Raw genomic sequence first — 27,290 nt, 5'->3', positions numbered from 1 at the left:
CTTTGGGTTCAATATAGGTGTAAGTTCATTGAAGGCTACGCAGATCACAATAGAACTGCTTTCTGCTATCACAAGGATACTGGACAGATAGCGTTGAGTACGACACGCTTCTCGTTGCAGTTGAGATACATTTTTAGTTGTTGTTGAGCTTTCTGGTACAAATGAAATACATGTCCGTCAAGGATGAAACACTCCCATTGGTTCAAGACCAAACAGCCAATAAGAGAAGGTCACAATAACAGTTGGGTGAAAACACTTTTTTTTTTTTTTTTAATACAAGATTTCAACATACAGTGTCTAGTGGCATAAATAAAACAATGTTATTAAAACACAGGAGAAGAAAAATGCATTTTTCACCATGCATTGTTTACTCAAGCATTCATACATGTGTACGACCCTCTTCTCTAGGTTGTAAGTTCCCTGTGGTCAAGGACAATTGTCAGGCTTTTCCCGACCGCTCCAGATGGAAAACCTTTTTCCTTCAATCTGCATTTTCTCAGTCTATTTAGCTTCCCTCTATTTCCTCCTTCCTTCTTCCCCATGGGGTATCATCCCTCTAAATCCTCACTCCTTCCTTCTTCCTCATGGGGTATCATCCCTCTAAATCCTCCCCATGGGGTATCATCCCTCTAATTCCTCCCCATGGGATATCATCCCTCTAATTCCTCCCCATGGGGTATCATCCCTCTATTTCCTCCCTCCTTCCTCATGGGGTATCATCCCTCTAATTCCTCCCCATGGGGTATCATCCCTCTATTTCCTCCCTCCTTCCTCATGGGGTATCATCCCTCTAATTCCTCCCCATGGGGTATCATCCCTCTAATTCCTCACTCCTTCCTTCTTCCCCATGGGGTATCATCCCTCTAAATCCTCACTCCTTCCTTCTTCCCCATGGGGTATCATCCCTCTAAATCCTCACTCCTTCCTTCTTCCTCATGGGGTATCATCCCTCTAAATCCTCCCCATGGGGTATCATCCCTCTAATTCCTCCCCATGGGATATCATCCCTCTAATTCCTCCCCATGGGGTATCATCCCTCTATTTCCTCCCTCCTTCCTCATGGGGTATCATCCCTCTAATTCCTCCTCATGGGGTATCATCCCTCTAATTCCTACCCATGGGATATCATCCCTCTAATTCCTCCCCATGGGGTATCATCCCTCTATTTCCTCCCTCCTTCCTCATGGGGTATCATCCCTCTAATTCCTCCTCATGGGGTATCATCCCTCTAATTCCTCCCCATGGGGTATCATCCCTCTAATTCCTCCCCATGGGGTATCATCCCTCTAATTCCTCCCCATGGGATATCATCCCTCTAATTCCTCCCCATGGGGTATCATCCCTCTATTTCCTCCATCCTTCCCCATGGGGTATCATCCCTCTAATTCCTCCCTCCTTCCCCATGGGGTATCATCCCTCTAATTCCTCCCTCCTTCCTCCTTCCCCATGGGGTATCATCCCTCTAATTCCTCCCTCCTTCCCCATGGGGTATCATCCCTCTAATTCCTCCCTCCTGCCTTCTTCCCCATGGGGTATCATCCCTCTAATTCCTCCCTCCTTCCCCATGGGGTGTCTTACAGAGAGGCTAGCTCTTTGTCATGTGTTTTAGCATGTCAATTGAACGTCTGTCTGATACGTGGCAATGTGTTAAGACAAGCCAAAATAACTTTTCACTGCGCTGTACTTTGGCAACCATTTTGTTTGCGAACCAGATGAGTCCCATTTTTATTGGGAAGGCGGTGGGGGGGGAAACAGGTATTTCAAGTAACAAAATGACAAAAATGAAGGACAAACAGTGTATAATGTCCCCCTGAAACCATTATGATAACCATATTATTCTTGTAATTCTTATAATCATCACTATCACTATTGTTACTATCATCATTATTCCAATTGTAAGTACCAATTCACTCATGAATGTAAAAACTAAATGAAGAAAACATTCTCTATAGCAAACAAAATAATATAGTAAAATATGCACCTTGGCGGGGCTCTAGGAGGCCTTCAGTCAGTCCTGCTCGCTGCATATGAAGAAATTCATTTCTAAGGCTGATTTGATTTGACACACACACACACCAATCTCTACATTTCAAATGGACAAAAAAAAAAAAGGAAATCTAATGAAAGAAAATGAACAACACAGAAACACAGAAAAGCTAATGAGATGGAGGGCACTCGTCCATCGGCTTAAACAAAACGTAAAGTTTGACACACCTTAACGTGTATCTTTCAGGACAGCTATCGTGTCCTAAATGAAAAGAATAATGTGTTTTTTTGTGTGGATTCCATATCTTTTGCAATACCGTTGCTGATATCTGAACTGTAATGCTGAAATGTAGCCAACAGATATGATATTCTGTCAACAAGGCATTTGAACCAGTTACCGACTGCGATTACATAATTTTTTTTTTTGCATCGTTGGTTTCTTCTCCGTTAAGCTTTGCACAATCAGAACATCATCATATCCTCTTAATTTGAGTCAAACGGGAATAAAACCCGAATTTGAGAAACACACGTCACTAACACTTTCACTTATGGACATGTACGGGTTTTAACACAACATGTGTGCTTGAGTGTGTCACACGTGCTTATCTTAAGTTAGGATTTGACTCAGTGTAACTAAGCCTGATTATTTTGCTAGCCTAATGAATGAATGGAGCTTAATGCTGAAATGACTACGCCACTAAAACATATATATAAACCAAAAAAACGTCCTTGTACTATCTACTTACCTATTGTTCTATAAATCTCACTCAAACGTGGGGACAAAATCTTTGTCGATCTCAGTAACTGTCATATGTAACTATATATTTATTATTTGACTAACTAACAACCCTATTGGGATAAACCATCTAGGACGATTACTGCAGCTTGTTCCTCGTCAGAAATCAAAAGAGCTGAAGTGATGACATGATCTGTGGACGCGGGGGGGGGGGGGGGGGGGGGGGGGGGGTCAGCAAGTTATTTTACATATAACTCATAAACCTTATCTGTATTTCATGGCGGTGAGTGTGATGGAAACATTGAACTGAAAGGAGATCTACCAACATGTTAACTTTTTTTTTTGAACGATTCTAGTCAAGATTAATAACACCAGTTTTAGTTCAAGGAGACAGAATTATGAACCAGTTATTGTGACAGGAATCAAGGGGTGTCAAAATGGCTGACATGATTAGATAGATGGATAACACGTCTTAATGAAACCTCTATGGACGTAGACATATTGACTCATCAATATGGGGAAGCATTAGAAAACCAATTATAACCCAAACTCATCAATAAAAAATAAATCTCTATATTATAATGTACGGCAACATACCAAGCAAGATATACCATCATAATCCACTCTGTTATATATATATATATATATATATATATATATATATATAGATGATTCATTCATTCCAATACTATTGGGACTTGTTGGATTAGAATTTCAAACGTGTGAAGAAGTATTATCTGGATATAGATAGACGGAGGTCGGCTTCCATAATAAATGGACACTCAAAAAGCAACACTTGGTTTCTGACAAAAACAAACTATGTAGGTACATCGTCATCATTATGCGTGCACATCATCATCATCATCATTATGCGTGTACATCATCATCATCATCATCATTATGCGTGTACATCATCATCATCATTATGCGTGTAGTACATCATCACTCATCTAACCTGCATTGACCACTCACCACCACCACCAGGCAGCACCTTACATTATTGCAAAGGGTCACTTTCAAAGTCGTCAGTGAAGAAGAATTTGAACATTAAATAAAACAGGTCATTCCGACTGTATAACAGGAGGCACATTTCAATTCGACAATATGGCAAAAAATTTAAAATAATCCCTTGAAATAGGTGACCAATGAGAAAAGGTATATAATAAGGAATCAATTCTCTACTCTAAGATTTTACAAATTGCAGTACACTATTCATGTATTTATAGATTTTTTTTTAAACAATTTGATGCTGTATCAAAAACGGTGTGTAAAAAAATTAGATAGAGATTTTATTAACCATTTTTTTCTGTGTTTTCTGGTAATCTTGTAATTGGGATATTCCCATTTCTTTCTTTCTCTCCCTCTAACTCTCCTACCCTCCTCTCAACAATGACCTTTGAGTTGTGAATACATGCTGTATCCCTTTCAGGACATTCTCAATCACTCTCAACAGCCCTAAACTGTTTCCTGTGAAAACAAGAGCATCATCACTACATAAAAAAATAATGACCCCCTTGTCTAAAATAAACTGCAGGAGGCTTTTTTCCACATCTGATTTCCACAAAACGTTTTTTTTGGACTAAAAATACACACAGGCCGATCCATCGTTATTTACAGAAGACACTTGTCGCATCACCATAAAGGCAAAATGGCATTCAAATTGTCAATGTTATGATCATATTCGGATTATGATACTCATTTTAACCCATTTTAAACAAGAATAGTAAAAAAGGGGCATTGTATTGTGTTATATTTCTCTCTTGAATGATTTTGGGTGGCTTTGGGAAACTCAGGCAAAGTAAAAACAAGAGATCTAATAATAATAACCAGGCCAGGGTACCCATCTGGTAATAACCCGGCCAGGGTAACCATCTGGTAATAACCCGGCCAGGGTAACCATCTGGTAATAACCAGGCCAGGGTAACCATCTGGTAATAACCAGGCCAGGGTAACCATCTGGTAATAACCAGGCCAGGGTAACCATCTGGTAATAACCAGGCCAGGGTAACCATCTGGTAATAACCAGGCCAGGCTAACCATCTGGTAATAACAAGGCCAGGGTAACCATCTGGTTGTCATTGCCTTCCATGTTAACGTTCACTAACCCTGACTAGGCCTACCTACTAAGTGTACCGTTCCTTTCTGATCGGGGGAAAATGAGATCCTGCAGGCTATTTCAGTCAGGAGATCTGCTCCACCGCCACCAAAACAATCCTATCTATCTATCTATCTATCTATCTATCTATCTATCTATCTATCTATCTATCTATCTATCTATCTATCTATCTATCTATCTATCTATCTATCTATCTATCTATCTATCTATCTATCTAATCTAACCTTAAAAGATATAAAGTTTAGAAAAAAAAAACAGAAAATAACTTTTTTTATACTAATTTCTAATTATTCTTTTAGGCTACCTTTGTTATGCTCATCTTGACGAGACATTGTGTGAATAAGGGTAAAAATATACAATTAGTGTTAAAAGGCAAACCTTATTGAATCCAAACAGCCACCTCCACATCGATCAGCCATTGTGTTCAGCTGTCTGCAGGGTTGTCCCAGATCAACATGATTATGTTGGTTTTCATTCATAGAACTCTCTATCTCATCATTAAAAACCTTTTTGCCCGCAGTGTGTTTGTTTATTGTCCTCTTGTATTATTCAAGATAAAAGAAGATTAAAAAGGCAAGTAGTTTGATCTTAAAGTCAAGTCAAAAACAGAAGAAAACCAGAACCAAAGACACAAAATAAAACAAAAAGGCCATTTAGTTTCAAATGGAGAAAAAGTTGCTGGGACAGGAGGGGGCGTGTCTTCTCAATCTAGCTGTTCAGCTGTAGCCAATGAGACGACGAGAGACTAAATAGTGTCATTGTTGTGGCTACTGTTGCCGAGGCTACCACCTAGTTCTCCCTCCCTCCCATCGTTCAACCTTAACTCAGCCTTGATCAGATCAGCACAAAACCCTCCCAACCCAAAATGTCCGAAGTTCATTACCACTTTGCAGAGCCTCTACCCTCCTCCTCCCACCCCTTACTCCCAAACAGACAACACTGGTGTGAGACGGTTACAAGTCCCCCCTGCTTCCCCTCTCCTCCTCTGGAGGAGCCAGCTAACCTTAGGGTGGCACGTAAGGTGGTGGGGATCTGTAGGGGGTCATGTTCTTTGGACGAGATCCTTTACCTTCCATGGGGACAGTGAAAGGGGGTGGAGGCTGGTAGGGAGGGGCATTGGGATCCTCATCCCTCAGAGCTGTGTACTCCCCCAGAAGGTCCTGGTTCAGGGGTGTGGTCTCTGGACTGGCCATGTTGGGGTACTCTGGCGGAGGCAGTGGGGGTTTCTCCTCCTGCAGGATGAGGGGCATGGAGGAGGACGGAGGGGGCTTGGAGTCGTCAAGCTCGTCTGCAAAGATTATGGGCACCCCCTTCTTAATGAAGGTAGCCTGGTCCTCGATGGTCAGCTTGCCCTTGCGCTTCTTACGGTAGCAGATCATGGCGATGATGCCGGCGATCAGCAATATGGCTGCCACCACCACTGCAGGGATGACCGTGTGGAGGTAGACGTCGTCCGTGCTCTGGCGTCCGGCGCCGAGCGTCGGGGTGACGGCCGGGGGTATAGGAATGGTGATTTCACTTGGCGGCACGAACATGTAGTTCCGGCAGGCAGCTGTCCCTTTGATCTTGATGTCGATGGGTTTGAATTCAGGTTCCATGGTGGAGATGAATGTCTGGGAGGGCCTTCCCTGGGCGTCAGAGATCCTCCTGGACATGGTCTGGATCTGCTCCTTGGGACAGGGGTTCTGTTGAAGGCTGTTGTTGGTCCACGCCACCATGATGGATCCCTTGGTGATGTTCCTCAGGGTGACTGTGCTGCTGTTGCGGTCCCCGAAAGAGTATGCCAGTTTCTTGATGAGCAAAATCTTCTTGTGGATGTCGTTGGTCACCTGGTGAGGTTCCCCGTGGAAGCGAGCCTGGAACAAAACCGGGGACTTATCGTTGGAAGCCCAGCGGTTCACACGGACCTCAAAGGCGTCGATCGCGTTCAGACCGCCCTTATCGGTGGCCTGCATGAAGTACTCGTGCTTCCCGATGTGGTTCGAGTCAGGTAGACCGTACAGCAGCTGACTTGTGCTATTAAACTGTATCCAGGAATCATCTCCGACCACTTCGTTGTGGTTCATCCTCAATGTCAACCTCAGCTTGTCTGTCGTACCGTCCTCTTTGTCAAAGAAAGTATCGGATGGGATTTTCACTTCAAAATATGTGCCCACGAAGGCATTGACCTGATCGATGGGGTTGCGGAGATCTGGTTTCTCGTTTCTTGGGTCAGGCACGATGGACGAAGGGGTGGTGCGCCTGGCTGGTTTGGCTGTTGTGGTCTTGGGCTCCCTTGGAATCGGAGTAGTCTTCGGTCTCTTTGGTTTCTTGGTTGGCTTTCTGGTGGCGACTGTGGTGGGTGGAGGGAGTGTCGGCGTAGCTTCCACAACGGTATGCCTGGTCATGGTGGGTTCAATGGAGATGGTACTAGTGGACTCCATCACTCTGGTTGGCAGGGGTGCACCCTGAGTAGGAGTGTGGGAATAAGAGTCTCTGACACGGATCGTGGGCTTCATGGGCAAGGGCACAGGCCCTCTCATGGGTGGGGCAGAGCTGTCTGTGGGGGCAGCAATGGCAGGTGACGATAGGGTGGGTACAATGCGAACAGGGGGCTCGACGACAGACGTTGGGGGAAGCAAAGCTAGAACAGGAGTAGGGGTATTGTTGAGCTGGCGCCTCACCCGTTTTGGGATATGAGGCTTCTTGTTGGCGATGTGCCAACCGACGACCGGATATCCCAACTGAGCCGACATAGTGCCCTCTTTAGCCGGCGCCTGGACGCTACTAATATTAGGGACGTTACTCTGGTCCAGGGAACAGCCCAGCTTCCAGGATAACAGGGCTCCGTTCTCCACCACCTTTTTGGCATTTCCTGGTCCGGCCATGAAGGCGGACATATCGAACAATCTGTTGTTGACCACGGGAAGTATCTTCATGTGCTGGAGCGCCACGCCAGAGAACTTCTTCATCTTGCCCAGCAGCTCCACCCTCTGTCTGGAGCTCATCTTGGTCAGGTCGGCATCCAGAATCACTGTGAGGACCGTCACCGGCTCCTCGTTGCCACAGACGAATGGCTGTACCTCGTTGTTGGAGTTGTTGGACGCTGACTGGATGGCTACCTGGATCGGGTCGGTGTCAGCGTGCTCTTCTGGGTGAACCTCGACAGAGAAGATATCCTGGCTGCCGTTGGATGTGGAGACGGAGATATAGTGGACACCCTTGTCCTCCCCCAGTGGTAGACCCTGTAGGATGTTTCTCTTCCAGTCCCAGTGCAGCCATGTCGGTAGCGTCTCCTTGCCTGACTCAGTTATCTGGGGAAAAAAACAAAAGATAAAGAGTTGATAAGTCCCTTTTGTTTCAATTAATAATTTAAGATAAAAGAAAAGAAAACAACATGAAAAATAAGTACGTTCACGCCCACAAAATGTTCAACTTGTTCTACTTACAGAATGACTGTTTTCTTGATTGTGTAACTAGTTTATAAATCATTAAAGATGAACTATGCATAAATCACTCCGCCATTTCCTGGTTGCAAAAATTCTAATAGTTTGCCTTATTTCTGTTTACGTGACAAAACAAGCAAGTATAGTGTAGAGAACCATTGTATCATCAAAAACAGTTTTCAGTTGTTTGAAGCTGGTGTACAAAACGGAAAGCAAAAGACAAACATTTAACTTAAGAACGGGAAGCATAGAAATAACACACATGGAACAGATCTACCGCTTCTTAGACTTGCTTTCAATGAGAATGACAGATCTATAACTCACATTTCTATGTGAATTTGGTCAGTTGCTCCCAAAAGTTTCATATTGCAGCCTTTAATAACAGAGAAGAAAATAACAGGAGATCTTGTTGTGGTTGTATCTTGTGGGTTTATAAATAATAGGAGATCTTGTTGTTTTAATCATTATACATTTTGTACAAAGCTGCTACTGGTGATTTTCTTCACACAATTTAAATTGTTTCTATTAGATTAGTGCAAAAATATGTTTCTCGATAAGGTTAAAGGTGAAATATAGTGAACAATTCACAAGATACAATTCAATTTTAAAGTACATCTAGCCGCTGGAGAGCACCCTTACTTGCCGATCTATACATTTAATTGATCATGTGTACATTACGTCTCCGTAATCGAGCATGGGTAGGATGGTCATCTGAATCAGGGTTAGTTTGGCAGCTGGGGTGAAAGAGGAGCGATTATGATAGAGGAAACCAAGTCAAGATTTAACCTTAGTTTGCAGCTTTGATATGTGCTGAGAGAAGGACAGTGTACCGTCTAGCCATACTTCCAAGTACTTGTATGAGGTGACTACCTCAATCTCTAAACCCTCAGAGGTAGTAATCACACCGGTGGGGAGAGGGGCATTCTTCTTACCAAACCACATGACCTTTGTTTTGGAGGTTTTCAGAAGAGAAATCTTGTTGGACACTAAGAAAGCTTTGTTGTAGAGCGTTTAACACACAATCCGGGGAGGGGCCAGCTGAGTATAATACTGTATCATCTGCATATAAATGGATGTGAGAGCTTCCTACTGCCTGAGCTATGTTGTTGCTGTAAATTGAGAAGAGTGTGGGGCCTAGGATCGAGCCTTGGGGTACTCCATTGGTGACAGGCAGTGTCTGAGACAACAGCTGTTCTGACTTTATACACTGCACTCTCTGAGGTAGTTAGCAAACCAGGCCAAAGACCCCTCAGAGACACCAATACTCCTTAGTCGGCCCACAAGAATGGAATAGTCTACCGTATCAAAGGCTTTGGCCAAGTCAATAAAAATAGCAGCACAACATTGCTTAGAATCAAGGGCAATGGGGACATCATTGAGGACCTTTAAGGTTGCAGCGACACATCCATAACCTGACCGGAAACCAGATTCCATACCCGGGAGAGTACTATAGACATCAAGAAAGCCAGTCAGTTGATTATTGACAAGTTTTTCCAACACTTTTGATAAACAGGGCAAATAGAAATTGGCCTATAACAGTTAAGATCAACTTGATCGCCCCCTTTGAATAAAGGACACACCGTGGCTGCCTTCCAAGCAATGGGAACCTCCCCAGAGAGGAGAGACAGGTTAAAAAGGTCAGAGATAGGCTTGGTGATTATAGGGGCTGCAACCTTAAAGAAAAAAGGGTCTAAACCATCTGACCCAGATGTTTTTTTCTGGTCAAGTTTAAGGAGCTCTTTTAGGACCTCGGACTCAGTTACTGCCTGCAGGGAGAAACTTTGTAGCGGGGCAGGGGAAAAAGAGGGAGGAGCATCGGGGCTAGACGCATTAGAAGGAGTGGGAGATGAGGAAATGTTGGACGGGCAAGGAGGCATGGCTGAGTCAAATAGGAATCCTGACTTAATGAAGTGGTGATTAAAGAGCTCAGCCATGTGCTTCTTGTCAGTAACAACCACATCATCAACATTAAGGGACATGGACAGCTGTGAGGAGGAGGGTTTATTCTCCAGGTCTTTAAACGTTTTCCAGAACTTCCTGGGTGAGACACACAGAGAGAGAACTGCTCCTTAAAGTAACTAACTTTGGCCTTCCGGATAGCCTGAGTGTAACGACTCCCCTTCCTGTTCGGGTGGCGCTCGGCGGTCGTCGTCACCGGCCTACTAGCTGCTACTGACTTTTCCTCCCCCTCCCTTTTTGTTTAGTGGTTACACCTGTTTGTAGTTAGGGTGATTAGCGGGGCTTTATTACCCAGCAGCCCGGCCTGCTGGGTGTGCGGGATTGTTTGTGTGTACAGGTTGTACATTCTTGTGTGTCTCGGTTCGTGTACGTTGTGTCTTGTGATTGTTCGTGTTCTCACTTTATTTTGTGGTGGAGCATTTACCTTTTAGAGTGGCGTCGTGTTTTACCCGTGTTGGGGAATTAAATTGGAACGCTACTCTGAACTCTCTGTCTCCTGCTTCTGACTCCTTCATCCACTACACCCCGGGCATTACACAGAGTGCACTTAATTCTCATTTGCCTGAACGAGAGCCAGTCAGCCTGAGTATGCGTGTGACGATCTTTCGCAAAATGCAATTCTTGAGGTGGAGTAACTCTACAAGATCACGGTCGAACCAGGGACTGAACTTGTTTTTATTTCTCATTTTCTTTATGGGGGCATGTTTGTTAACAATACCACAGAAAATATTAAAAAATAAGGTCCAAGCGTCTTCAACAGAGGGGATCAAGTTTACAGAGGCCAGGTCATGAAGGAAGGCTTGCTCATTAAAGTTTTTTCGCAAGCGTCTATGACAAATCAGGACAGGTCGTTTCACTGAGCAGCCATTACGAACATAGGCTGTAAAACAGTGATTACTAAGATCATTACAGAAAACAACAGACTAATACCTATCATGATTATTTGTGATGATAGCATCAAGGAGAGTAGCCTTTTCTGGGTGTTTGGAGTCATACCTTGTGTGATTGGTATTAATCTGAGAAAGATTGAGGGAGTCCCATTGCTTTAGTACTTGGTCAGGTGGCTTAAGCATGTCCCAGTTCAGGTCACCTAGCAGGACAAAGTCAGATTGTAAGGGGCCAGGAGTGAGCTTAGGGCAGGTATGATACAGGCCGGTGCTGATGGTGGACGACAACATCCAGCAACAGTCAACAAAGAGCTATTTGAAAGTTTAATGCTTAAAACCTGCAAATCAAATTGTTTGGGGACAGACTTGGTGGAGACAACCGAGCACTGAAGGTGTTCCTTGGTAAAGATACCCACTCCACCACCTTTGGAAGATCTGTCTTGCCGAAAAAAGGTTATAACCAGAAACCAGAAAGACTAATATCGGTGTTCAGAACACTTTCTTAACCACATCTCAGTAACGACCAACACATCTAGATTGGAGCTGTGAACCCACACTTTCAAATTAGCTAATACGTTTCTTGTGTTAACGTGCAGAAAACCCAGGCTTTTATGAGAGCAGAAATCAGTGAAGCAGATATCAGAGCACAAGTCAGAATTGGGGCTAGCAACAGTAGATGGACCAGGGTGTGCATGCACATTTCCAGATATCATCAACAGTAATACAATCAAGGCACGGCATTGGACAGGGAGAGTTCTGCAGTACTGATTTCAAATCAAATCAAATTTTATTTAGTCACATGCGCCGAATACAACAGGTGTAGACCTTACAGTGAACTGCTTACTTATTTGACATTTGAATGTGCAATAGATGACAACAAGATCATATTATACAGCAATTTCATCAGGTAACATGAATACAAAGCCGGCCAGTGGTGGGTAGAATAGGATGGGAGGCCAAAAGTCTGTGTAACCAATAGAGAGTCAGAGTCCTGAGTGTGGGAACAAACAGTCTGTCTCACGGTTGGGTAAACAAGAAAGTTCATAGTACAACAAAGCACACAGGAGTCGTGAGGCAAAATAGCATTAAGCACAAGAGAAAAATATAACGACTTGGGGCTAGCCATTGTAAGTTCAGAGTCATTCGTCCCAACAGTGCGTGTGTGCTAGAGGTGAGTGAAACCTCGGGAAAGAGGGGGGAGTGTGGCGGGGGTACCTGTACCAAACAGGGGGAGACAACCAGGGCAGACGGTGAACAGATCGCCAGGTGGAATCTAAGCAGCAGTGCAGTAGGCAACGGGAGTAGGTCTCACACACACTGGAGAAAAGCTTTTTTTTGGGAGGCAGATTCCTTGTAGAAAATCCCAGCGAGCTAGCTAACGTAGCTAGGAAGTCTCTGTCCACCCGGTCTTTCAACGTGGAAAAGGAGGTCGTTAGCTAGCTATATCTCTTCAGATTCGGCGGATGGTCCTTTACGACATCCAAACAAAATTGTCCTGTGGCTGTTGTAATTTGGGGATTGCGAGGAGGATATCTGATGTGATCAAAGCAACAATATCGTTTCTTATCGAGGTAATTTACAATTGAAGTGTCCTGGCTGCATATCAGTTCAAAAAAGAGATGAATCCAAGGGGTACTGTATTGTAATGACCTCTGCACAGAGGGAGGGGGCTTCAAAGGCATTTGGGTGGGAGGGCTGGGAAACTCTCCTGCCATTGTTGGGCTCAACGGCTTTGACACCTCTCACTTCCCCATTTCAGTGCTACTTGAAGTTGTTGATCTGTGCAACTGGATCTGTTCAGTCCTAGCAAGCTTGGTAGCCTTACCTTAGCATTCAGTCCTTATAAAGTACAATATATCATTGTAATTTATTTATCTTCTTTGCATTAAAAGTAGCTTCAGACTAAACATTACTCACTCAGTTCCAGGTTGGATGGTGTTTTCAGGTTTCTTGTTCCTCTTTTGCTGGTCGTTGGTTTGCCAGACCATTTGCTGTACAAACCTTGGAAAAATTAATTTTTGGTAGTAGGAATCCTTCCAGGTAATTTTGTCCAAAATCAGGCTGTAGGTTTGGAGTTTTGATTTGGAGTGAAGGTTACGTTGCAGAGGGTATTATCCTGTATATGTCCTGGTGACATAGTGAAGGTTATGTTGTGGAGGGTAGTATCCTGTATATGTCCTGGTGACATAGTGTTGTGGAGGGTAGTATCCTGTATATGTCCTGGTGACATAGTGAAGGTAATGTTGTGGAGGGTAGTATCCTGTATATGTCCTGGTGACATAGTGAAGGTTATGTTGTGGAGGGTAGTATCCTGTATATGTCCTGGTGACATAGTGAAGGTAATGTTGTGGAGGGTATTATCCTGTATATGTCCTGGTGACATAGTGAAGGTTATGTTGTGGAGGGTAGTATCCTGTATATGTCCTGGTGACATAGTGTTGTGGAGGGTAGTATCCTGTATATGTCCTGGTGACATAGTGAAGGTAATGTTGTGGAGGGTAGTATCCTGTATATGTCCTGGTGACATAGTGAAGGTTATGTTGTGGAGGGTAGTATCCTGTATATGTCCTGGTGACATAGTGAAGGTTATGTTGTAGAGGGTAGTATCCTGTATATGTCCTGGTGACATAGTGAAGGTTATGTTGTGGAGGGTAGTAGCCTGTATATGTCCTGGTGACATAGTGTTGTGGAGGGTAGTATCCTGTATATGTCCTGGTGACATAGTGAAGGTAATGTTGTGGAGGGTAGTATCCTGTATATGTCCTGGTGACATAGTGAAGGTTATGTTGTAGAGGGTAGTATCCTGTATATGTCCTGGTGACATAGTGAAGGTTATGTTGTGGAGGGTAGTATCCTGTATATGTCCTGGTGACATAGTGAAGGTTATGTTGTGGAGGGTAGTATCCTGTATATGTCCTGGTGACATAGTGAAGGTTATGTTGTGGAGGGTAGTATCCTGTATATGTCCTGGTGACATAGTGTTGTGGAGGGTAGTATCCTGTATATGTCCTGGTGACATAGTGTTGTAGAGGGTAGTATCCTGTATATGTCCTGGTGACATAGTGAAGGTTATGTTGTGGAGGGTAGTATCCTGTATATGTCCTGGTGACATAGTGAAGGTTATGTTGTGGAGGGTAGTATCCTGTATATGTCCTGGTGACATAGTGAAGGTTATGTTGTGGAGGGTAGTATCCTGTATATGTCCTGGCGGAGAACATTAAATCTATATTTTTTGTAAAAACATGCTGAAAGATGCAGGTGGCCATCTGCAAAGGGTTTTACATTTACTCCTGAGGTGCTGACCTGTTGCACCCTTGACAACCACTGTGATTATTATTATCTGACCCTGCTGGTCATCTATGAACATTTGAACATCTTGGCCAAGTTCTGTTATATTTTCCACCCGGCACAGCCAGAAGAGGACTGGCCACCCCTCATAGTCTGGTTCCTCTCTAGGTTTCTTCCTAGGTTCTGGCCTTTCTAGGGAGTTTTTCCTAGCCACCGTGCTTCTACACCTGCATTGCTTGCTGTTTGGGGTTTTAGGTTGGTATCTGTACAGCACTTTGTGATATCAGCTGATGTAAGAATGGATTTATAAATACATTTGATGGATTGATTTCTTCAACATGGGGTTTCTTCAACATGGGGTTTCTTCAACATGGGGTTTCTTCAACATGGGGTTTCTTCAACATGGGGTTTCTTCAACATGGGGTTTCTTCAACACGGGGTTTCTTCCACATGGGGTTTCTTCAACATGGGGTTTCTTCAACATGGGGTTTCTTCAACATGGGGTTTCTTCAACATGGGGTTTCTTCAACATGGGGTTTCTTCAACATGGGGTTTGTTACATCTTTTTTAAACATGGTCTAATACAGTTCACATAATAACTTAAAACATTCCAAGTGGATGACGGAGAAATACATCACAACAACAAACCACCAATGCGTCCTCTGCTTCTCAACAAGTTCATTTCGCGGCTGATAAATCGTATAGTTGATAAATGATGTAGATACCGGCGCTCCCTAGATGGATCATTAATGGTCTAACCAATACGCAGCCATCACCAGGGGAAGACACGAAACAGCATCTGGGCTTTTTACAGCATTCAGTCCCTCAGCCTCCGTGCTTTTAGAATCACCCCCCCCCCCCCCCCCCCACACACACACACACACATTTGCATGTAGGCCAGTACGTTGGGACACGCAGACAGACATGTACGTAAGTACATAGCCACACACGCAGGAGGTGGGCACACACACGCGCACACACACACACCATCTTCCCATTAATGCTTCTACACCTCCTACCGCTGCATCAGAGTAGGTGTGGCTATTTTGGAGAGAAACTTTAATAACTATGATGATGGGTAATGTGGTGATGTATCAAAAAGCTTCTGGGTGCCATCACTTGAAGATGATGAGATGATGTGTGTGTGTGTGGGTGTGTGTGTGTCCGCGTGTGGGTGTGTGTGCGTGTGTGTGTGTGTGTGTCCGCGTGTGGGTGTGTGTGCGTGTGTTTGTGTGTCCGCGTGTGGGTGTGTGTGCGGGTGTGCGTGTGTGTGTATGCGTGCGTGTGTGTGTGTGTCCGCGTGTGGGTGTGTGCGCGGGTGTGTGTATGCGTGGGTGCGTGTGTGTCCGCGTGTAGGTGTGTGTGTGTGTGTGTATGCGATGAGTACGCAGCAGTAGGTAGCTGCTCTGGCCCCTTCCTCCCCACCTTAATAGTTAATTAAACCAGGGGGCTGTTAATCTGGCCCCTTCCTCCCCACCTTAATAGTTAATTAAACCAGGGGGGCTGTTAATCTGGCCCCTTCCTCCCCACCTTAATAGTTAATTAAACCACGGGGCTGTTAATCTGGCCCCTTCCTCCCCACCTTAATAGTTAATTAAACCAGGGGGGCTGTTAATCTGGCCCCTTCCTCCCCACCTTAATAGTTAATTAAACCAGGGGGCTGTTAATCTGGCCCCTTCCTCCCCACCTTAATAGTTAATTAAACCAGGGGGGCTGTTAATCTGGCCCCTTCCTCCCCACCTTAATAGTTAATTAAACCAGGGGGCTGTTAATCTGGCCCCTTCCTCCCCACCTTAATAGTTAATTAAACCAGGGGGCTGTTAATCTGGCCCCTTCCTCCCCACCTTAATAGTTAATTAAACCAGGGGGCTGTTAATCTGGCCCCTTCCTCCCCACCTTAATAGTTAATTAAACCAGGGGGCTGTTAATCTGGCCCCTTCCTCCCCACCTTAATAGTTAATTAAACCAGGGGGGCTGTTAATCTGGCCCCTTCCTCCCCACCTTAATAGTTAATTAAACCAGGGGGCTGTTAATCTGGCCCCTTCCTCCCCACCTTAATAGTTAATTAAACCAGGGGGCTGTTAATCTGGCCCCTTCCTCCCCACCTTAATAGTTAATTAAACCAGGGGGGCTGTTAATCTGGCCCCTTCCTCCCCACCTTAATAGTTAATTAAACCAGGGGGGCTGTTAATCTGGCCCCTTCCTCCCCACTTTAATAGTTAATTAAACCAGAGGGCTGTTAATCTGGCCCCTTCCTCCCCACCTTAATAGTTAATTAAACCAGGGGGGCTGTTAATCTGGCCCCTTCCTCCCCACCTTAATAGTTAATTAAACCAGGGGGCTGTTAATCTGGCCCCTTCCTCCCCACCTTAATAGTTAATTAAACCAGGGGGCTGTTAATCTGGCCCCTTCCTCCCCACCTTAATAGTTAATTAAACCAGGGGGCTGTTAATCTGGCCCCTTCCTCCCCACCTTAATAGTTAATTAAACCAGGGGGCTGTTAATCTGGCCCCTTCCTCCCCACCTTAATAGTTAATTAAACCAGGGGGCTGTTAATCTGGCCCCTTCCTCCCCACCTTAATAGTTAATTAAACCAGGCGGCTGTTAATCTGGCCCCTTCCTCCCCACCTTAATAGTTAATTAAACCAGGGGGCTGTTAATCTGGCCCCTTCCTCCCCACCTTAATAGTTAATTAAACCAGGGGGGCTGTTAATCTGGCCCCTTCCTCCCCACCTTAATAGTTAATTAAACCAGGGGGCTGTTAATCTGGCCCCTTCCTCCCCACCTTAATAGTTAATTAAACCAGGGGGCTGTTAATCTGGCCCCTTCCTCCCCACCTTAATAGTTAATTAAACCAGGGGGCTGTTAACTTCTTATGGCTGCAAGGGGCAGTATTGAGTAGCCAGTTAAATCGTGCCCATTTCAAACGGCCTCGTACTCAATTCTTGCTCGTACAATATGCATATTATTATTATTATTGGATAGAAAACACTCTCTAGTTTCTATAACCGTTGGAATTATGTCTCTGAGTGAAACAGAACTCATTCTACAGCACTTTTCCTGACAGGGAGTGAGATTTCAGAAATCTTGGCCCCTGGTCCCAGGTCAGTTTTAAGGTCCCTGTAAATGCTATGAGGATACAAACACTGCCTACGCCTTCCTCTAGATGTCAGTAAGAGGTGACAATTTGAATGGAGTCGATTGCGCAATCAGGGCCTGTATAAAAGAGCACAAGGCGGAAGTAGCTTTCTTTTCTTCCTGCGCCTGACGCACGATGGACGTCGGGACTGGCCTCCTTCCAAGCTTTGGTTTAGCCACTTATATATCGCCGGTCATGTTTTTACTCGTTATAGGTGTTAAAAACATCATAAGGTAGTTAATTTAAACCGTTTTATAGCAATTTATATCCGTTTAGTGCGATTTTGAGGCATTTCTTTGTGGTGCACTTTGAAGCGCTGGGCACGTTTCCAGTACCGGTCGAACGTTAGTGGCCATTTCGACGGGACAAGAGAACATCTTTCGACCAAAAGACGATTAGACCCGAGAAAGGATACATTGCCCAAGATTCTGATGAAAGATCAGCTCATAGTAAGAACTATTTATGATGATAAATCGTTGTTCTGTTGAAAAATGTTAAACGCATAAATCGCCATTTTTTTTTGTGTAGCTTCGCTTGGCGAACCCTGTATTGCACAGTAAGGATAATTTTAGAAATGTAATTCAGCGATTGCATTAAGAACTAATTTGTCTTTCGATTGCTGTCCACCCTATATTTTTTTGTAAAGTTTATGATTAGTTATGCATTAGATTAGATCACTGTCAAAGATGGCGGCCGACGTTTTCGGCCCAGGTTGGCTACTATTCTCATTGTATAACCACGGTTTTTTGTGGCTAAATATGCACATTTTCGAACAAACTCTATATGTATGTTGTAATATGATGTTACAGGAGTGTCATCGGAAGAATTCTGAGAAGGTTAGTGAAAAAATTAATATATTTTGGCGATGATAACGATATCGCTCTCTTTGGCTTGAATCATTGCTCGGGTAACGTTTGCATATGTGGTATGCTAATATAACGATTTATTGTGTTTTCGCTGTAAAACACTTAGAAAATCTGAAATGTTGTCTGAATTCACAAGATCTGTGTCTTTCCATTGCTATGCGCTGTGTATTTTTAAGAAATGTTTTATGATGAGTAAATTGGTAATACACGTTGCTCTCTGTAGTAATTCTAGTCGCTTTGGTGAGATTTGTGATGGTGGCTGCAATGGCAAACTATGATTTATACCTGAAATATGCACATTTTTCTAACAAAACCTATGCTATACAATAAATATGTTATCAGACTGGCATCTGATGAAGTTTTTTCTTGGTTAGTGGCTATTTATATCTTTATTTGGTCGAATTTGTGATAGCACCTGATGGAGTAAGAAACTGATGGAGTTAGAAAAGTGGTGTCTTTTGCTAACGTGGTTAGCTAATAGATTTACATATTTTGTCTTCCCTGTAAAACATTTTAAAAATCGGACATGTTGGCTTGATTCACAAGATGTGTACCTTTCATATGCTGTATTGGACTTGTTAATGTGTGAAAGTTAAATATTTAAAAAAAATATTTTTTTGAATTTCGCGCCCTGCACTTTGAGCTGGATGTTGTCATAGATGTACCGGTGTCGGGCTGCCGCCATAAAAGGTTAATCTGGCCCCTTCCTCCCCACCTTAATAGTTAATTAAACCAGGGGGCTGTTAATCTGGCCCCTTCCTCCCCACCTTAATAGTTAATTAAACCAGGGGGTTGTTAATCTCATCAAAGACACTAACTCTCCTTTCCCAAATGGCACCTTATTCCCTATGTAGTGCACTACTTCTGACCAGAGAAATAGAAGATAGGGTGCCATTTGTAACGCGTCACTTCCTGTTTGATGAACACTGTTCTGATTTTTGCTCATAGCCCCCACACCCGCCGTGACATTCAGCATCTCTGACTATCAGCACTATCAGCATCTCTGACTATCAGCACTATCAGCGTCTCTGACTATCAGCACTATCAGCGTCTCTGACTATCAGCACAATCAGTGTCTCAGACTATCAGTGTCTCTGACTATAGGCGTCTCTGACTATCAGCGTCTCTGACTATCAGCGTCTCTGACTATCAGTGTCTCTGACTATCAGTGTCTCTGACTATCAGCACTATCAGCGTCTCTGACTATCAGTGTCTCTGACTATCAGCGTCTCTGACTATCAGCGTCTCTGACTATCAGCGTCTCTGACTATCAGCGTCTCTGACTATCAGCGTCTCTGACTATCAGCATCTCTGACTATCAGCATCTCTAACTATCAGCACTATCAGTGTCTCTGACTATCAGCATCTCTGACTATCAGCACTATCAGCATATCTGACTATCAGCATCTCTGACTATCAGCACTATCAGCGTCTCTGACTATCAGCATCTCTAACTATCAGCATCTCTGACTATTAGCACTATCAGTGTCTCTGACTATCAGCATCTCTGACTATCAGCATCTCTGACTATCAGCATCTCTAACTATCAGCATCTCTGACTATCAGCACTATCAGTGTCTCTGACTATCAGCACTATCAGTGTCTCTGACTATCAGCACTATCAGCGTCTCTGACTATCAGTGTCTCTGACTATCAGCGTCTCTGACTATCAGCGTCTCTGACTATCAGCGTCTCTGACTATCAGCGTCTCTGACTATCAGCATCTCTGACTATCAGCGTCTTTGACTATCAGTGTCTCTGACTATCAGCGTCTCTGACTATCAGTGTCTCTGACTATCAGCATCTCTGACTATCAGTGTCTCTGACTATCAGTGTCTCTGACTATCAGCGTCTCTGACTATCAGCGTCTCTGACTATCAGCGTCTCTGACTATCAGCGTTTCTGACTATCAGTGTCTCTGACTATCGGTGTCTCTGACTATCAGTGTCTCTGACTATCAGTGTCTCTGACTATCAGCACTATCAGCATCTCTGACTATCAGTGTCTCTGACTATCAGCGTCTCTGACTATCAGCGTCTCTGACTATCAGCGTCTCTGACTATCAGCGTCTCTGACTATCAGCGTCTCTGACTATCAGCGTCTCTGACTATCAGCGTCTCTGACTATCAGCGTCTCTGACTATCAGTGTCTCTGACTATCAGCGTCTCAGACTATCAGCACTATCAGCGTCTCTGACTATCAGCGTCTCTGACTATCAGCGTCTCTGACTATCAGCGTCTCTGACTATCAGCACTATCAGTGTCTCAGACTATCAGTGTCTCTGACTATCAGCGTCTCTGACTATCAGTGTCTCTGACTATCAGTGTCTCTGACTATCAGCACTATCAGTGTCTCAGACTATCAGCGTCTCTGACTATCAGCGTCTCTGACTATCAGCGTCTCTGACTAATAGTGTCTCTGACTATCAGTGTCTCTGACTATCAGCACTATCAGTGTCTCAGACTATCAGTGTCTCTGACTATCAGCGTTTACACACTGTATGAGGAGAAAAGAGATCTATGATGTGATGGAGGAAAAGGAGGGAGGAACGAAGGGATGAGAAATTACAAGATGAGTGAGTGGCGTAGAATCAACATCTAAAGTATCGAAGACATTCTGTACTGTTTGTATTAATGATATGCTCTGCCCTAGATATAGGCCTATGTACACCACCGCTAACTAACCATGTCCTCATTTTGACATACATTAGCTAGGCATCATTTGGCTATAATATATTTGACATACAGTATCAGCCTAGAGGAGGAGGAGAGGAGGTGGAGGAGGAGGGAAAGGAGGAGAGCAGCAGGGAAAGGGGGAGGAGATGTGGATGAGGAGGAGGAAGAGGAGGAGAGGTGGATGAGATGTAGAGGAGAGGAGGAAGATAGGATTAGGAGAGGAGGAAGAGAGGAGGAAGAGATGAGGATAAGGAGAGATGGAGGATGATGAGAGGTGGAGGATGAGGAGAGGTGGAGGATGAGGATAGGTGGAGGAGAGAAGGAAGAGGAGGAGAGGTTGAGAGTTGGAGGAGGAAGAGGGGAAGGAGGAGGAGATCATAAGGAGGAGAGGGGAATGATAGGAGGAGGAGAGGGGGAGGGGGAGAAGAGGAGAGGTTGAGAGGAGGAGGAGGAAAGGTGGAGGAGAGGATGAGGAGAGGTAGAGGGGGAGGGGAGGAGAGGGGGAAGAGAGACAGTTAGGGTGGGTAGCTAGACAGACCGTTTGGTTGGGTAGCTAGACAGACAGTAAGGGTGGATAGCTAGGCAGACAGTTAGGGTGGGTAGCTAGGCAGACAGTAAGGGTGGGTAGCTAGGCAGACAGTAAGGGTGGGTAGCTAGGCAGACAGTAAGGGTGGGTAGCTAGGCAGACAGTTAGGGTGGGTAGCTAGGCAGACAGTAAGGGTGGGTAGCTAGGCAGACAGTTAGGGTGGGTAGCTAGGCAGACAGTTAGGGTGGGTAGCTAGGCAGACAGTAAGGGTGGGTAGCTAGGCAGACAGTAAGGGTGGGTAGCTAGGCAGACAGTAAGGGTGGGTAGCTAGGCAGACAGTAAGGGTGGGTAGCTAGGCAGACAGTTAGGGTGGGTAGCTAGGCAGACAGTAAGGGTGGGTAGCTAGGCAGACAGTAAGGGTGGGTAGCTAGGCAGACAGTTAGGGTGGGTAGCTAGGCAGACAGTAAGGGTGGGTAGCTAGGCAGACAGTTAGGGTGGGTAGCTAGGCAGACAGTTAGGGTGGGTAGCTAGGCAGACAGTTAGGGTGGGTAGCTAGGCAGACAGTTAGGGTGGGTAGCTAGGCAGACAGTTAGGTTGGGTAGCTAGGCAGACAGTTAGGGTGGGTAGCTTGGCAGACAGTTAGGGTGGGTAGCTAGGCAGACAGTTAGGGTGGGTAGCTAGGCAGACAGTTAGGGTGGGTAGCTGGGGCAGACAGTTAGGGTGGGTAGCTAGGCAGACAGTTAGGGTGGGTAGCTAGACATACAGTTAGGGTGTGTAGCTAGGCAGACAGTTAAGGTGGGTAGCTAGGCAGACAGTTAGGGTGTGTAGCTAGGCAGACAGTTAGGGTGGGTAGCTAGGCAGACAGTTAGGGTGGGTAGCTAGGCAGACAGTTAGGTTGGGTAGCTAGGCAGACAGTTAGGGTGGGTAGCTAGGCAGACAGTTAGGGTGGGTAGCTAGGCAGACAGTTAGGGTGGGTAGCTAGGCAGACAGTTAGGGTGGGTAGCTAGGCAGACAGTTAGGGTGGGTAGCTAGGCAGACAGTTAGGGTGGGTAGCTAGGCAGACAGTTAGGGTGGGTAGCTAGGCAGACAGTTAGGGTGGGTAGCTAGGCAGACAGTTAGGGTGGGTAGCTAGGCAGACAGTTAGGGTGGGTAGCTAGGCAGACAGTTAGGGTGGGTAGCTAGGCAGACAGTTAGGGTGGGTAGCTAGGCAGACAGTTAGGGTGGGTAGCTAGGCAGACAGTTAGGGTGGGTAGCTAGGCAGACAGTTAGGGTGGGTAGCTAGGCAGACAGTTAGGGTGGGTAGCTAGGCAGACAGTTAGGGTGGGTAGCTAGGCAGACAGTTAGGGTGGGTAGCTAGACAGACAGTTAGGGTGGGTAGCTAGACAGACAGTTAGGGTGGGTAGCTAGGCAGACAGTTAGGGTGGGTAGCTAGGCAGACAGTTAGGGTGGGTAGCTAGGCAGACAGTTAGGGTGGGTAGCTAGGCAGACAGTTAGGGTGGGTAGCTAGGCAGACAGTTAGGGTGGGTAGCTAGGCAGACAGTTTGGGTGGGTAGCTAGGCAGACAGTTAGGGTGGGTAGCTAGGCAGACAGTTTGGGTGGGTAGCTAGGCAGACAGTTAGGGTGGGTAGCTAGGCAGACAGTTAGGGTGGGTAGCTAGGCAGACAGTTAGGGTGGGTAGCTAGGCAGACAGTTAGGGTGGGTAGCTAGGCAGACAGTTAGGGTGGGTAGCTAGGCAGACAGTTAGGGTGGGTAGCTAGGCAGACAGTTAGGGTGGGTAGCTAGGCAGACAGTCAGATGTTTATGAGAGACTGGTCTCTCTTCAAATCCAGCCCATTTTCAAACTGTTAAATCATTCATATATCACTCTATTCTATTGCTGTTCAGCACTAGAGCGATAGTATTATACCCCAGAGCACAGTCCTAGAATACACCCTTCCTTCTTTTAGTTTCCACTGTCAAACATACTGTGGATAACGGAAAATTATGATATCTATGCTGTGTGTCCGGGAAAAGTCTGATAGAATGCAATTCTATGGCAGCACATGTGAGGGAGGGAGGGAGGCAGAGAGAGAGCGCGAGAGCGAGAGAGAGAGAGAGAGAGAGAGAGAGAGAGAGAGAGAGAGAGAGAGAGATAGGCAGAGAGAGAGAGCGAGAGAGAGAGCGAGAGGCAGAGAGAGAGAGCGAGAGAGAGAGAGAGAGGCAGAGAGAGAGAGAGAGAGAGAGAGAGAGAGAGCGAGAGAGAGAGAGAGAGAGAGAGAGAGAGAGAGAGAGAGAGAGCGAGAGAGAGAGAGAGAGAGAGAGAGAGAGAGAGAGAGAGAGAGAGAGAGAGAGAGAGAGAGAGAGAGAGAGAGAGAGAGAGAGAGAGAGAGAGAGAGCGAGAGCGAGAGCATTAACGGCAGACTCGTACATTTCCTCAGTGAAAACAATGTTTAAGGCAAATGTCAAATCAGCTATTTCTTACTATTATTTTAGGGGGGAGTTCAGTGTTAATGTTGCAGATAGATTGTGGCTTCCATCAATGAATCATTTCCAATCCCCCATATTTTTTTTGTAAATATATATTTTTATATAATTTCCTTTATTATATTCCCCTAACCCTACCACCCCTCCCCTAATTGGAGTAAACTAATGGACGACAACACTTAGGCTTCTACTTCCAGCTAATACATACTACACTGCTCAAAAAAATAAAGGGAACACTTAAACAACACAATGTAACTCCAAGTCAATCACACTTCTGTGAAATCAAACTGTCCACTTAGGAAGCAACACTGATTGACAATAAATTTCACATGCTGTTGTGCAAATGGAATAGACAAAAGGTGGAAATTATAGGCAATTAGTAAGACACCCCCAAAAAAGGAATGGTTCTGCAGGTGGTGACCACACACCACTTCTCAGTTCCTATGCTTCCTGGCTGATGTTTTGGTCACTTTTGAATGCTGGCGGTGCTTTCACTCTAGTGGTAGCATGAGACGGAGTCTACAACCCACACAAGTGGCTCAGGTAGTGCAGTTCATCCAGGATGGCACATCAATGCGAGCTGTGGCAAAAAGGTTTGTTGTGTCTGTCAGCGTAGTGTCCAGAGCATGGAGGCGCTACCAGGAGACAGGCCAGTACATCAGGAGACGTGGAGGAGGCCGTAGGAGGGCAACAACCCAGCAGCAGGACCGCTACCTCCGCCTTTGTGCAAGGAGGTGCACTGCCAGAGCCCTGCAAAATGACCTCCAGCAGGCCACAAATGTGCATGTGTCAGCATATGGTCTCACAAGGGGTCTGAGGATCTCATCTCGGTACCTAATGGCAGTCAGGCTACCTCTGGCGAGCACATGGAGGGCTGTGCGGCCCCACAAAGAAATGCCACCCCACACCATGACTGACCCACCGCCAAACCGGTCATGCTGGAGGATGTTGCAGGCAGCAGAACGTTCTCCACGGCGTCTCCAGACTCTGTCACGTCTGTCACATGTGCTCATGTGCTCAGTGTGAACCTGCTTTCATCTGTGAAGAGCACAGGGCGCCAGTGGCGAATTTGCCAATCTTGGTGTTCTCTGGCAAATGCCAAACGTCCTGCACGGTGTTGGGCTGTAAGCACAACCCCCACCTGTGGACGTCGGGCCCTCATACCACCCTCATGGAGTCTGTTTCTGACCGTTTGAGCAGACACATGCACATTTGTGGCCTGCTGGAGGTCATTTTGCAGGGCTCTGGCAGTGCACCTCCTTGCACAAAGGCGGAGGTAGCGGTCCTGCTGCTGGGTTGTTGCCCTCCTACGGCCTCCTCCACGTCTCCTGATGTACTGGCCTGTCTCCTGGCAGCGCCTCCATGCTCTGGACACTACGCTGACAGACACAACAAACCTTTTTGCCACAGCTCGCATTGATGTGCCATCCTGGATGAACTGCACTACCTGAGCCACTTGTGTGGGTTGTAGACTCCGTCTCATGCTACCACTAGAGTGAAAGCACCGCCAGCATTCAAAAGTGACCAAAACATCAGCCAGGAAGCATAGGAACTGAGAAGTGGTGTGTGGTCACCACCTGCAGAACCATTCCTTTTTTGGGGGTGTCTTACTAATTGCCTATAATTTCCACCTTTTGTCTATTCCATTTGCACAACAGCATGTGAAATTTATTGTCAATCAGTGTTGCTTCCTAAGTGGACAGTTTGATTTCACAGAAGTGTGATTGACTTGGAGTTACATTGTGTTGTTTAAGTGTTCCCTTTATTTTTTTGAGCAGTGTATATACATTTTACAGACACAGTATATTTTACATTGGTTATCATTTGCTTGTTATTAGTCCCTTCAGCTTCACTCAACCCCTCCCATCTATCTCTGAACACAATCCACGTTCGGGAATTATATTTGCCATATATTTTTCAAATGTGCTTTGATGTTTCACAAAAGTTCAAAACCTTTCTACTCTCATAGATTCCACACATTGTAAATTAAAGATAAACATTTTTGCTAAGAGTGTAATTATATTATTGATTAATTGAATAGGACAATTTAAATAACCCAGCACTGCTATTTGCAGAGTTAGCTCAAGATATGTTGCAAAACTTCAGCCATTCCTTAACCTGCAACCTGCAACCAAAAACCAAAAACAAGCTACATATGAACAGTACCAAAACAAATAATCTAAAGTTTCTGTCTCTTTGCAGCAAAATCTGCAGAGCTGGGATGGTTGTATCCCACATACAGCTGAAGTCAGAAGTTTACATACACTTAGGTTGGAGTCATTAAAACTCATTTTTCAACCACTCGACAATTGTCTTGTTAACAAACTATAGTTTTGGCAAGTCGGTTAGGACATCTACTTTGTGCATGACACAATTCATTTTTCCAACAATTGTTTACAGACAGATTACTTCACTTATAATTCACTGTATCACAATTCCAGTGGGTCAAAGGTTTACATACACTAAGTTGACTGTGCCTTTAAACTGCTTGGAAAATTCCAGAAAATTATGTCATGGCTTTAGAAGCTTCTGATAGGCTAATTGACATTATTTGAGTCAATTGGAGGTGTACCTGTGGATGTATTTCAAGCCCTACCTTCGAACTCAGTGCCTCTTTGCTTGACATCATGGGAAAATCAAAAGAAATCAGCCAAGACCTCAGAAAAAAGATTGTAGACCTACACAAGTCTGGTTCATCCTTGGGAGCAATTTCCAAACGCCTGAAGGTACCACGTTCATCTGTACAAACAATAGCAAGTATAAACACCATGGGACCACGCAGCCATCATACCGCTCAGGAAGGAGACGCATTCTGTCTCCTAGAGATGAACGTACTTTGGCGAAAAGTGCAAATCAATTCCAGAACAACAGCAAAGGCCCTTGTGAAGATGCTGGAGGAAACAGGTACAAAATCATCTATATCCACAGTAAAACGAGTCCTATATCGACATAACCTGAAAGGCCGCTCAGCAAAGAAGAAGCCACTGCTCCACAACCGCCATAAAATAAGCCAGACTACGGTTTGCAACTGCACATGGGGACAAAGATCGTACTTTTTGGAGAAGTGTTCTCTTGTCTGATGAAAGAAAAATAGAACTGTTTGACCATAATGACCATCATTATGTTTGAAGGAAAAAGGGGGATGCTTGCAAGCCGAAGAACACCATCCCAACCGCGAAGCACGTGGGTGGCAGCATCATGTTGTGGGGGTGCTTTGCTGCAGG

General features: G+C 45.1%; 1 protein-coding gene across 1 annotated transcript in view; it reads right to left on the bottom strand.

Moving 5' to 3' along the window:
• Positions 1 to 2,944: 2,944 nt before the first annotated feature.
• The window catches only part of LOC120037758 (dystroglycan-like), a 107,147-nt gene continuing 82,801 nt past the window's right edge, over positions 2,945 to 27,290 (bottom strand). The window contains exon 4 of the mRNA XM_038983722.1: positions 2,945 to 8,131. Coding sequence (XP_038839650.1) covers positions 5,843 to 8,131 — 2,289 coding nt within the window. The 3' untranslated portion in view covers positions 2,945 to 5,842. The remainder of the gene's footprint in view (positions 8,132 to 27,290) is intronic.

Source organism: Salvelinus namaycush, unplaced genomic scaffold, assembly GCF_016432855.1.
Source record: "Salvelinus namaycush isolate Seneca unplaced genomic scaffold, SaNama_1.0 Scaffold185, whole genome shotgun sequence".
In the NCBI taxonomy this organism is placed as follows: Eukaryota; Metazoa; Chordata; class Actinopteri; order Salmoniformes; family Salmonidae; genus Salvelinus; species Salvelinus namaycush.
Note: the sequence above shows the minus strand (reverse complement) of the source record. Positions and strands in the feature narration are given on the sequence as shown.